At 46.8% G+C, this 13,778-nt stretch overlaps 1 protein-coding gene and 1 non-coding gene across 2 annotated transcripts in view; one reads left to right on the top strand and one right to left on the bottom strand.

Moving 5' to 3' along the window:
- Positions 1-2,992, bottom strand: part of LOC127213207 (serotransferrin) — a 40,188-nt gene extending 37,196 nt beyond the window's left edge. The window contains exons 1-2 of the mRNA XM_051173516.1: positions 2,822-2,992; positions 663-835 (exon numbers count right to left, since the gene is read on the bottom strand). Of these exons, the coding sequence (XP_051029473.1) occupies positions 663-835; positions 2,822-2,864 (216 nt within the window). The 5' untranslated portion in view covers positions 2,865-2,992. The remainder of the gene's footprint in view (positions 1-662; positions 836-2,821) is intronic.
- A 4,829-nt stretch (positions 2,993-7,821) lies between these two features.
- On the top strand, positions 7,822-7,895 carry Trnaa-agc (transfer RNA alanine (anticodon AGC)). The gene has a single exon. It is a non-coding gene; the product is annotated as a tRNA-Ala (tRNA).
- The last annotated feature ends 5,883 nt before the right edge of the window (positions 7,896-13,778 follow it).

The raw sequence follows: 13,778 nt of genomic DNA, 5'->3' as shown, positions 1-13,778 counted from the left end.
CAACCCCCTTATACTGTATTCCTAATATGCAGCCCCAACCCGGGCCACTTTATTCCTAACAACTATGGCTTCATGGTCTCTGTCATGTTATAGGTAGATAATAAGAAAGTATGCCTAAGTGAAATCAACTAATGATAGAAGTAAAATTTTTTAATGGCTTCGGTTGCTATGTTGTCATAAAATAGGCGCATGCGTTACCACTGTGGCCATTTTTAAATGGACACTTAAGTGATTCACCTTGTTATGAAACCATCACCACTGTCTACCTGCAGAACATTCTCATCTTACCTACCCGTACTGCCCCAGTCCCAGTAATGATCTTTCTCTCTTTCTCTCTCTCTCTCTCCTTTAATATATCTCCAACAGGAAGGACAAGGCATCTGTCCTCCTACCTCTGTGTGGAAATGGAACCCTAAATATCTAACTGCCAGTCAGCTAACTGCTGGCCTCACCAGGTTAATTTGAGTGATCAACACAGAGCACATTGTCCCATGCCTTATGGACAAAAATCACAGCCTCTTCCATCTCTATTTTTGATGTGAGTTGGAGAGCAGCAAGGGTTGACTACCCCACACATCTGCCTCTCGCCTGACCTCCATATCCCACGATGATTAAAGAAAGCAACCCCTGCAGCCTTGTGCCACTGAGGCAGCAGGACTTACTGAAATGGCCTTGATGCAATCCGTATAGGAGGTTTTCTTTACACAAGCAAGCTGGGGACCATCAGCTGGAAGGACGGCTTTCATGTGGTCACGGAAACTGACACACTTGGTGTGTTCATGCTCTGACACTGCACACCATTTTACGGTCTTGTCAGGGACAGCCAGACATAGTCCTGCAGGAGAGAAGGCAGGGGCATAAGGGACCCACTCTCCGTGCCGGGGGAGAGAAGGCGCCGCAGCACTTTCCGAAGGGTCTTGACGGCCACCTCCCCTTGGTTGTGCCCTCATCCCACACCTTGTTGGGGGTCATGACAGAATGCAGGGTTGAACCGAGCAGTTAGCTCACCGAGCAGCCTCTCATTGTCCCACCCTACTGTGGGCTGCTTGGAGGGATGCGGGGGTAGCTGAAGATGACCGGCAGCCCACTCTCCTCCCACCCCCTTGCCCCCTGGCATGGCTGAAGGTCCACATCAAAATGTGAGCTTCAGTGTGCATGTGCCATCCTCAGCCACCTCGACACAGGGCTCTGTGCTACAGCTCTGGGAATCTGGGGAGAGGGTTGCCATCTTTTTAGAAACGAGAGAGCCGGAGTACTGTGGGACTGTCCAGTGTCCCCCTGAATATTAGCAGCCCAGACTCTAGGTCTGCTGGCCAGGCCACAGAGGAAGACAACAATTTCCTGTGCTTTACCTCTCTCTGGGTGGCAGTTAGAGGATTTGCCCATGATGCTTTTCAGTTATCGTCTGCTTAGAAATTTAGAAAGAAGCAGAAACTCTCTTCGTGGCCTTCATTTATAGAAACAGCTGAAGACAATCATGTGTTTATATAAAAGAGTGTGTGTGTGTGTGTGTGTGTGTGTGTGTGTGTGTGTGTGCCCGCACATGTGCAGATGGGTACACATGGAGACCAAAGGGCAACACTGGGGTGTCTTCTGCTATTACTCTCTGACTGATTTATTTTATTTATTTATTTATTTATTTATTTATTTATTTATTTATTTTTGGACAGGGTCCCTCACTGAATCTGAGCTTTGCTGATTCCACTAGATTGACTGGCCATAAATCCCTGGAACCTTCCTATACCCAGCTTTTCCCAGGAGTGCTAGGGCTCTGAATTCAGGTTCTCATGCTTACATGGCAAACATTTCCCCGGCTGAACCATCTTCCCAACTGTGCCACCATTAAAATCTGTGTGATAGAGAGATGCCATCCACTGGGCACTCCTACCTTCATCACATCTGCTCCCTTTCAGGCACTCAGCAGGGCCAACGTTCTGACTCAGCAAGGTCCACAAAGCATAAAGCATGGGTAAGGAAGGACAATAGGGGGACTGGGTACCCCAACTCCTTCCCTTCATTTCTCCCTGGCCGGGGCAGGGGGGCGGAGCCAAATGGCAGACTCTCCCTAAACCACCTCCTTAGCCTCTCCAAACTAGTTCATCTAAATTGTAAATGTTGTCCTTCGTCATGGGCCACCGTGTACAGTCACATGAGGTGCCCTGAGCTGACAAGTGTGGGAGCCTCTTTCAAGTCCACAGTTTTCGAGGAAGGCAAATCACTCAAGCTAGAAGGTCCCAACAATGTGACAAATGCTAACTACAGTCCAACTAGGGCTGGCATGTGGTCTATAAGACCCCACAGGAGAGGAGTCAGCAAGATAAATGACTGGCACCTGTGATGTCACCCTCACCTGACCCTCCCAGGCAGGTGCGGTCACTGGAGAAAGAAATGCAGGCATGATTGGATCTCAAGAATTCTAGCTTCAAATCCCACACTGTTGTTTAAGCCACCAGCTCCAGAGGCATCCAAGGGACATCAGACAATAAGATAGCAGAGTCAGATCCCAGAAGCCCTGACCATCACACCAAGCTATTTAGACAGGTGTAGCGCCTTGGGTAAACTGGTTAAAAGTTTGCTAACTTATCATACACCATGTCTGCGAATCACTGGACAGAGGGAGACAGCCCGAGGAGCACAATAAAAAGCAGAGACTGCACCAGGGCCCCAGACACCTAAGGATCAAGGTTATTCCCAAGCTTTTGAAGGAGGTAGAGCTGCTCCCCGGGGAGGAAGCAAAATGCAGGCTCTTGGGGCTTCCAGCCTTTAGCTTTGCAGGGAATGCAAGGCCAGCACTCTGCAGTTCTTCCCTGCCCACACTCACCCAGGGCAGCACAGGCCAGCAGGGCGCCCACGGCGGACCTCATCCTCCCGGTGTGTGTGTGGCGAGGAGCGGGGAGCACAGACCAACCCGCTTCTGCACCGCCTCTCTGTGACCCGCTCCCCTTTATGGCCGGAGGGGGACGGCTGGGTGCAATCTTTGACCTCCAGTGTTTGCACAGCCCAATTGCCCAATCGCTCTCATCCACCCCCTTCCTTTCTTGCCCTGATGATCACCTCATTTCCTGAGCTGTGAGACAGAACTGCGAATCCACCACCACAAAGAAGTGGGGGGGGGGGGGGAGCTGTTTAGAAGAAGGCCTAAAGCAAAATCCACTCTTTGTTATCACTGCTCTCTCGGTGCCAGGAGCGGCATGGCTACAGCCGCTTGGGCGGGAGTGGCTTCTTCCCGAACCCCTGGTGCCAGAACTGTGTGCCAGCAGCTTCATTAGCCTTACACAAGGGGAGACTGAGGCTGGGGAGAGAAAGGAACTGCCCTGGACTAGAACCCGAGAAGGAACATAAAGAGAGGAAAGTTAGGCTCTGCTTAGAGAGGCAGTACCGCTGTTCGCAGGTTAGCAGGTTATCCTGGGAACACCCCAAGACCGCTCTCTCTCTCCACCCTGCCAGGCAGAGCCTGCTCTGAGGCTGAAAGGGTCCCGCCCCCTGAGCTTCTGGTGGGACAAGGCAGGCTAAGGAACAGTCACCGAGGCATGAAACTCTCCCTCTGCTAGGAAGCGGCAAACTGTGGGAGTCAGAACAAAGCGCCATGCAAGCACAGAGACCAGCCCGAGAGGATGCCTCCAACCCGTCCCCATTCCTCTCTGATTACTTTTAAGTAGCATGCTTTTGCCACGAAGATATTGTGCTTGCACCCTACATCTGTGCTATTTTCACTATAACTACAATTGTGCATTTCAACCCTGTACATGGACTGGAAAATTGTCAATCAATGAAGTAAAAATAAAATAGGCATTTGAAAATGTCCCTCTGGGTATATCAGCTCATATACTATCTCAGGACGCAATATACACCCAGGAAAAGGTCAAGGAGCAATGGGCAAAATGTAAACCCAGATTTCAAGACCGCCAAACGAATTTAGGATTTTCAAAACCCAGTTCTTCTTCAGTTTAATCAAGATGTTGTTCACTGTGGTCTTCAGGGACCTTGTCAAGTCTGTAAGGTGGAGGTATTAAAGCGCCCATGTCAGGCTGTGGAAGAGCCAGGTGAAGCTCCCAGCAAGTCCCAGCCATTGCTAAGGTGCACGTGGGGACCCTGAATGTGCACAGCGTCTCCGCTGTAGAACTAAACTCATAGCTGAGGACACAGATGCAGATGTCTGGGGCCACCAAGGACACAACGCCCTGTGATGCCATGCTGCCACCCCCACATAGCCCTATAGACACACACAGGCCTGAGCCTCCCATGCAACACGGCCATCCTCATGGCTTGGCTTGTCCTTTCAACTCCTCAAGACTGTCAGACACAGGCACAGAGTTCTGCCGTCGCCCTTCTCCTGTGCAAGGATCAATAGCCTGTACCTCTTCCCCAGGAGTGGGAAGGTGATGTGGGTCTCCTTCACATGCTAGCCTCCACCTCTCTGTCAGTATCCAGGCATCTGTACTGGCCTGCCTTTGCAGCTGTGACAGGATACACCCTCAGCTCCTGTCTCTGAGAGTATCACTTCCCTATGTTCCCTTTTAAAAGTGCCCTGCCCATCACCTATCCCTCTTCCTTTTCCTTTCTCCCCCTCATCCCTCCTTTCTCCTCTCTCGCTCTCTCCTCTCCTCTTTCTCCATTCTGTCCCCCCTCCTGTCTCTCTCTCTCCTGTCTCCCCTGTCTCTCCTCTCTCTCCTCTGGTCTCCTCTTTTCCACTGCTCCTGTCCCTGGAGGCTGGCCTCCCCCTTCCCTTTCCCCTTTTTAAGATCCTTTCCCCCTAATAAGAAACCCCTCTGCTTGAACTCTGTTGCATGGTGTCTTTCTCGAGTTGCTTTTTTTTTTTTTTTTAAATGACAACACTCTCCACCAGGAGTGGGAAGAAGTAAGTCTGCTTCATACTTTAGCTGATGGAGAGCTCATGCCAGGCCCAGTCAACAGGCTAATCTGGCTGCTTTGGTTTTGTGCTGTGGTTCTTAGGAATACAAACAGGAGACTTTCCCCAGTGTGATTCCAGTCTCTGACAGGAATGTTTTAAAGGTACATGCATGTCTTGTGAGAGAGAAAGTCACATTTTCTTATTTTATTTATTGTGCACACATGTATGCATGTCAAAGCACAAGCACACATGTGCCATGGGTCACAATGTGAAGGTCAGAGGACAACTTTCAGGGGTCAGTTTTGTCCGTCCACTGTGGAGGTTCTGGAGAGCACATTCAAGTGGCCAGGTTGAAATCTGTGTTGCTTGCTGAGCCATCTCAGGAACCCAAAGGTCAAATGTTCTAATCTAACACTCATGTAACTGGACACACAAAAACCTTAAACATGGAAACAAAAATGCCCAAAACAAAAGACAGGGACAGGGTGCCGCAAACACCCAGTACTCCTCTCCCTTTCCCAGCCTTTGTTGAGAGGGCCCCCATCTTCCTTCAGGATACATCAGAGGCTCGAGATCACAGATTACTGTCCAGCCTATGGACCCAGGTGAGGAGACAGGGCCAACTCCCACACTGAGCACAAGCGCTAGCAATAACTGTTGCTAAGCCAGTGAATGGTCTCCGTGGAAAGGATTTACACACCAGCTGCTTTAGAGACCATTGATCTAACAAGGGTTTCAGCAGAGATGTGAGACAAATGTGTGCATCACAAGAGGGGTAGAGAAGCTGCTGCTGCTCTGGGTTCTGTCCCCTGACCTCTCATGGCACCTTATGCAGGAAGGTTATAGTCCCATCGCCACCCCAAGGCAGACATTAATTAGGATGTAGTCTAGGTTCATCTGACTCTTGAAAGTTAGGGACATGAAGATGCCCGGAAGCAGGAGGGGGAATTGTGAGGTGTTGAATGTGAGACACAAACTCAGGGATGCTCAGAGCAGGGCACGGAAGATACAGAAAATGACTATCCCTCCTTCATCCTTTGCTATGCCCATAACCATCCCCAAGCTACTCCCCCAGCCACAGGCCTACAGCCTTGCCTTAGCCAAATCTCTGCTCTCACTGGGTCCTCACCAAACCAGCCACCCAGAGACCCTGCTTCAGAGGGATCCTCTGTGGCCAAGCCCAGAGAGGAGCACAGGACATGGAGGTGGTTCCAGTGTGACATGGGTACCTAGAGCTACCATCTCATCCACACATACCTGGCAGAGAGGTCTAGGATTGGTTCTTGCTGAGGAGAAGCCCTGTGTCTGTCATTCTTCAGAGGGGAGGTGGGCAAAGGCTGCTTTTGGGGTGTACATGTGAATACAACCCTGGTTTTATTGGGTGTCCAGGTCTATGTATGTCTGTACAGTGTGTGGGGGATGGCATCATAGTGCTCTGTGTTCTTGGTGGCTCCTGGCACTTGTATCTGTGCCCTCATTTGTGTATTTAATTCTAACCACAGTCCCTCAGGACACCCATTGTTCCCTTGGACACCTTAACAATGGCCAACACTTTTATGGGGCCTCAGAGACCTCTTACTACAGTCCCTGGTATTGGCGTGTGAGAATCTCCATCTAGATGTGGCAAGGAAACCATTTGGCAAGTGCCTTGCCAAAGTTCAGTGGTAATGACAAGATGTGACATCGGCCAGACTGCATGTTAACTAGTCAACCAGGGACACAGCTTCTTCCAGCAAAGCAGGATGTAAGGAAGCCAAGAAGGCTCCTCTCTGTGGTCACACTAAGGGGGTGACAGACATGTATGGACTCCAGCCCTACCTTTTTCCCACAGACATTCCCCCACCTCACTCCACCCCTGCTACCAACTCTGCCCTCTGAGGACCGGGTCAGTCTTGAAGAGGAATGAGCGTCTGCCTACAGACCCTCAGATGAGGCTGCCCAGGTTGTGCCTAGTTGCATGGAAAGCCTAGTGTTAGCCCTTGCACATTCCAGGCTCTGTTCTGGGGCGAGGGTCTGTTCGCAAGCTTTGGAAGTGGAATTCAGAACTCTTAATGCTAGCTGCTTTCTTAATATTTGATCTCTGTATTTAGAAAGGGTAATAAAAAAAGGAGAGAAGAAGGAGAGAGGTTGAGGAGTAAAAGGTGGCCTCTAGTTTCAGACCAACCCACTCGTGACCCAAATTGTGTACCACAGAGTAAACCCTTCCATCTCAGCCACAGAGCTGGCTTTCTGGTAGAAACAGCTGAAGCTGTGTGTACGTGCAGGGGAGTCTGGGCTGCAGCCCAGATGGGGGTGGGCAGGAAGGCAGTGGGCCTCTGAACCAATATTTGCTGTTTACAAATGTTGCCCAATTTTCATAGAAACTGAGCAAACAAAGAGCTTCTGTCTGCTTCAAGCATTCCTCCCTCTCCCCACAGTGTCCTCTGCCCCAAGCTGGAGCCTTCCTTCTCTGAAATCTCGGAACTGGGTCATCTTGGGGAAGGGGTAACCTGGAAGCCTGAGAAGTGAAACCCACAAAGCCAGTCATTGCCGGCCTGCTGGGTCAGGGAATGTGAGGAAGGCAGGAGCTGGAGCAGGCACCTCATGGGAAACTGGCATTGGGAGGTGGCATGTGACACCTCCCCTCCCACCCCACCCCACCCCACCCCCGTCTCCCCTCCCTCTGTGTATCCTCTCTCTCAGAAGTCACAGGACAATGGAAGGCTTTTATTCTTTTCCCATCAGAGACAACAAAAATAGCCTCCTGGTAAACAGTAACAGTCCATGGCCAGGGGGACTTGGTATTCAATCCAACAACCACTACAGTCTTGCATACTCCTCCTGGGAACCAAGTCTAGGAGAGTCCGGATAATGTTTCAAGAACAAAATATATACATTTTGAAAGAAAAAAAAATCAATAAAGACATCATGGCAAACACAAAAGATGCAAAAATCCTATACAAAAAAAAAAAAAAAAAATCACAAACAGGGCTGGGAAGTGGCTCAGTTGGTAGAGCGCTTGCCTAGCATGCATGAGGCCCTGGGTTTGATCCCCAGCACTGCATAAATATGGGCTTGGACACACACCAGTAAACCTCACAAGGAGGAGGCAGCAGGACCAGACGTTGACTACATAATCAGTGCCAGGCCAGTCTGGGTCATATGGAAACATCTCAAAAGAAAAACAAACACATCACAAATAGAATCCACTAAAATACAATAGGGATAAAAATGATTACTCAATTTGATTTATCTAGGAATGCAAATTATCTTTCGAAGCATCAGTTAATATAATTGAGTAAATCAGTCTAATAGTGGAGGAAATTAATGACCATATCTGTCCGTATCAGAACATCATTTATACAGTTCAACAGCCATACGTAATGAAAGGTTCCTAGCAATCTTGCTCCTTGATTTGATAAAGGGTATTTAACAAAGATCTACAGATCTCCTGCTTCGTGGTGGAATGTGAATAAAATCTTTCTCTTTGAGAGCAAGAAGGGTACTAAAACACCCACTACTCCGTTCCCACTCACCATTGTAGCTGGAGGTCTAAGCCAGACCTCCAGGCAAGGGAAAGAAAAAAGAAGCCAAAGGACTGAAAAACAACAAAAAACAAAAAACACCCTACCTTTATATATGGCTTAATCGCATATACATAAAATTCTAAATACGTTTATTTTATATAGTAGGACGAATGGGCTAAGAAATATCAGGATGCAAGGTAAATTATACAAAACCAACTCATATCTACATACAAAATCTAGAAAGTGAATAATTCTACCTAAAGGACAAACAAATGCATATGAACAAAGACATCTGGGTTGTCATTCACTGAATGACTAAATATTATTGAGCAAAATAAACTTGAGGTAAGTGGGAAACTATTCCCTGAATGTGAAGTAGAAGCACCAGCACTATGAAGGTCTCAATTCTCTCCAAATTGATTTGTAGATGAAAGTGGAGGTGGGGGCATATTGGGAGTTAAAGGGTTAATCAGGTGTGGGACATGCGAACAGGAGCTAGGAGGAAATGATGGGTGACTAAAACCAAAGGTGAATGAAAAACTCCGTGGAAACCAACTACTTTGTAAGCTAATTAAAAATGCATAACTTAAAAAAAAGGAGGTGTTATTAAATGAAGATCTTATTGCCAGATGTAGAATCCCTCTCTATGAATCATTTGGTCAAAAAGGCCCTCAAAACAGCATGGGCTGTTTGATTATACAAAATATTAGATGATAAGATTCTACTGCTGAAAACTGGTGTCAGGACATCGAGCAATCACGCTCAGACTGACCTGAAAACTTCCTTCCTGCTGGCTAGCTTTCGTAGTGCTAGGTGCCGGGGAGAAAATCATCGGTGTGTATTACCTAGCAGTGAACCCTGGATGCTCCAATATTGACCTGCCAGGCAAGATATGCCACAGATGTAATAGTGGCATTAAGATTATGGTGGCAACAAGCTACTTTCTGATTGGCTTGAGGTCTCCACAGAAGGGAATTCGTTCTTCATATGAATTCCCTGGCCAAAAGTTCAGAAGGTTGCGGACTGTAGTGGGAATGTACTACTGTTGTTTTCCTAAATGAACGTGTCAGGCTGCCTTTTAAGGCCTGTGGGATGCCTCAGCCATCAAAGGCGCTTGCCATCAAGCCTGACAACCTAAGCTTGATCCCCAAGACTCCGCTGGAAAAAGGAGAGAGCCCCAAGTTGTACCCTGTCAACACAGGATGCACATGCACATACACAATGAATGAATGAATGAACAAATGAAAGTTTAAAAAATTTAAAAAACAAAACACTGCCTTCTAAATAGTGATGTTTATCCCCATAGGTCAGTGCTGCTCTCAACTTTGGCCAGGAAAGCCTCTTTGTGCACTGGGCAACAGTTGATACAGAGACTCATGACTGGTTAAAGTGCCAAGAATGAGGGACCCTGAATGGGGCATTTGTATCAATCCTCTCTCCCAGGACTTAGTGAACACGGCGAAGATGGGGCACGAAATACCATCTTCTGGACATGACATGGCTGTTGGGCTCATGAGCTCACCAAAACTGTGGGTGCCTGTGTGCAATCTGCATGTGAGAAAGCCAGAACCTCAGCCCACTTTCTGACAGGCAACATTAGCTACTCAGTGAGTTATAAGATAATACTAGTAAATAAGAAGGCGAAGACATGCAGGCGATGGCAAGGAGAGAATATGTTGGGGGTATGGAGGAGGAGTGGGAGAGAGGAGGTGGGAATTGCAATGATCGAGATACATTGTGAACGTGTATGAAACTGTCAAAGAATAAATAAAAGGCATTACTTTAAAATGATTTATAGAGTCTAGCACTCTGAATACTTGCAATCAAAAAGACCTACTTGTATATTTTTGGTGTAGATTGACAGTACATTTCTACAGCTCACCTACAAATACAAAATTCTCCATGCATTTGTCGGTTATGCAAGGTAAGGCAAACAAGAATAGTAGCATTGATTTTTTTCTGACCCTCTTACCCAACCCTGCACCAAGACATATATCGTAATCATTGAGTTGGTTGAATTCAGGTGTGGATTGTGCATGTAATTACGTAAATGTGTTTTCCAAGTGATCTTGGACTAATGGCTTTGAAAGAAATGGCACAGGCAACCATATTCTTTTTTAAAAATATTTTGTATACTTTTTGAGATGCTAATTAGATCCTTTCTCCCTTCCCTTTCCTCCCTTCAAACCTTCTAGTGTACCCTTCCTTGCTCTCTTTCAAATTCATGACCTCTCTTTTTCACTAATGGTTGTTACATACATAATGCATTTCGCATATGTCCCTAGACACATACATACAGCCTGCTCGCTCAGTCTGTATATTACTTGTACGTATGTTTTCAGAGCTGACTGGACATTTAGTATTGGATAACAAGTTGGTGTGCTCTGCCCTAGGGAGGACTATTTCTCCTGCTCTCGGCGCTCCTTGGTTGCCTGTTGTTCTTTGTATGAGGGTGAGGACTTGTGGGCTTTCCTCGGCCATGTTAGCGTGTCTATTGTCCTTGCTTGTCACATTCTTAAAAGTGTGTGCCTACATATCACCAAAATGGATAATCACTGCTCTCACCCCAACTTCTACACTAGGAAGTAAAATAAACTTCTGATTTGACTTCTGTGGTGTAAAGTCCCTTCAGATACTTTCTTCTCCTTCCTTCATAGGAGAGTTTTCAAACAAACACAAAAGTAAACACCGGCAAACAACCCCCGGTTCCGACAATGTCCATTTTATTTCACCTGTCCTCCCTCCCTTTTTTTTCTGAAGTGTCAATTATCATATTTTCTGCAGTATGCAATCTATCTTTAGCATGTACGAATTTTTACATAACAATACCAACACATCTATAGAAATCAATAATTATTTCCATCTATTTACTAATATTCAAAATTAGTTTATTTACTTGTTATTTGTGTTTGCACGTGTGTACATGCACTTGCTCGCAAGCACGCCTTGAGGTCACAGGACGGCTTTGAGAGCTGTTTCCTTCCTTCTACTAAAGGCTTTGAGGGACTCTTGGTTGTCAGACATGAAGGGAAGATCTCTTACCTGCTGAGCTGTACCAGCCCCCCTACTACCCAGTCAACATACAAATTCCTATGTTGAACTACAAGAAAATTAAATTAGATGCTCAAAGTAGATCCTAACTGAGATCTCCATGCTACATGTGTCTATTGAGATCCACATGCTATGTGGGTTCTATTATTTCCTGAATCTCTTTTGCTCTAAGGTGATCACCTGCACTTTATGCTGTTTACATGAGAAACCAGATCTTTGCCCTGTGGAATTTCCAGTGTTCTGGATTTGATTGATCTGTGTCACGATTGTGGGATTTAACCCGCTTTTTTGGTATTTGACAGCTATTTTTGGGGAAAGTCCCTTGATCTGGGTTTTTCTGGAATTACTTCATCATGAGACTTTGAGTTCCTGATTTTGGCAATGACCTTGAAGAGGTGACATTGTATCGAATGGCACAGGCTGCCATGGTGACTTGTTGCCTTGCTGAGCTGTTAACTGTTTGCTGGTCATGGTGTCTGGTAGCTGTTACCACTACAGATCCCTGCTTTTCTGATTTTCAGCTAGTAAGAAATCTACAAAGAGATACCTTTAGACTATCATGTTTTGTTTTTCCCCCGTGGGTCTTAGCATTCGTTAGTGATTCTTGCCAGAACGAATTGGTGTTGCAGTGGTTACCAAGTGTTCATTCTCTGAGCTCCCCCCCTCGAGATGTATTGATTAGCATCCTAAAGTAAGGAAAATACCTGTACCTATTTTGCATCCCCTCTGTGTGTATGTGCTTTTCCACTCTTTCTATCTTCCTCTCAGTTAAGCCACAGCATATGTTGTAGTTGTAGTTGTCTTCTCTCCATCCTTGCGGGGAGAGCTCCATGCAATTGGACCATAACCAACATTCTAGTTGTCTCCCTCCCCTTTCTACCGCTGAGAACTGGGTCCTTTCATTCTGCCCCCCCCCAACCTCCTTTCTCATTGCTTCTGCTCATCATCCATATCCTTACCCTCCAGATGCCTCCACAAACTCAGGCTCTTAGGCTCTTCAGCCCCAGCCACTCAAGGAGAGGAGAAGGGAGAAAATGAGTCTACTTTTGTTATTGCTGTTGTTTGTTTCTAGTAAAAGCGACTGGAGAAAGAAAGGGACAGGGACAAGGGAGGAGAAGATGTATCATTTTCTTCATGGTACACAGAGGACTGTGAAGAGCAGAGGCTATATTTCAGAATGAAGATCCAAGCAGAGACTCACAAAACCTTCCAAAGAAGCAAAGCTGGTGGGGTTTGGGGGTGGGGGTGGTTCATTGTGCTGTGGTTAGCTGGAAGAGGCCGGCTCTGTTTGTGAAAAGCCTGAGACATCATTCTGCAAGTGAGGACCTGTTAAGAAAATTCCTTTCCTTGTTTGGTACAACGTTCAACCCAGCCTAGCTCTACCTAACCCCCAAACCAACACCTAGAGAGGTCACCGACCCTGGAATTGAGTGGACTTCGTGAAGTCTCATGTGCAAAGGAACAAAAGTCCCTGACCAAAGGCGGGTCTGCAGGAATGCTGGGCTTCTCTGGTATGCTGTTTACTGGATACCTAGACAGACTTGGGAAAGATGAGATTAGAGTTCAGGGCCACAGGTTAACATCCCACAGCATGGGCAAGTTTGGGGAGAAGATGCTGAACAGGTGACATGGGTCACAGAAACTGCTTCAGTATCGGATTCCATACTGGAAGAGAAGGCAGGGAATTCTGAGAACTACAAAGTGAGCCAAGAGCCTAGAGGCAGAGTGTGGAGTTTCAAACGCAGGGAGAATCTCAAATACAGGAGTTTGCTTTGTAGACCAGGCTGGCCTAACCACCCACCTGCTTCTGCCACCCATGTACTCAGTTCTCAGGTCCCATTTTTGTTATGGAACCCTTCAAAGGTGCTGGTCACTAGATCCTAGACAGTGCATGCTAGAAGGAATCAAACAGATGTTGTTAGGGGTTGCCTGTTTTTCTGTGTACAAGTCACCGATGACCTGAACTGGGTACTATCATGTGCCATCCATGGAGTAATAAGCATATACAGACTCTACTTCAAATTTAGGCCACAAACAAGGTATCTAATAATGGCAAACATTTTATTCTTAAACTCCATCATCTCATTAGCAATAGAAATGCAAATATCTTCCTCATCGTTATGACAATTACTGACCTTGCTTCTGAGATATTGGCTCTGTCTGACATGTAGCAATCATGATTACTGGGCCCTTCAGTAAGATGCAGGATTAGAGAGCATCCAGTGTAACAACCTCACTTCACAGATCACAAAAATCAAAAAGGGAAAATTGGGGCCAGGCAGTGGATATAGCTGGTCTGCTGCCCAGTAGGGCGAGGACACTGGAACCTAGACACTGGCCTGGTGTCCTGAGCTGTTCCCTTTGTCTTA

Source organism: Phodopus roborovskii, unplaced genomic scaffold (genome assembly GCF_943737965.1).
Source record: "Phodopus roborovskii unplaced genomic scaffold, PHOROB, whole genome shotgun sequence".
In the NCBI taxonomy this organism is placed as follows: Eukaryota; Metazoa; Chordata; class Mammalia; order Rodentia; family Cricetidae; genus Phodopus; species Phodopus roborovskii.
This window is presented reverse-complemented; position numbering and strand designations above follow the sequence as displayed.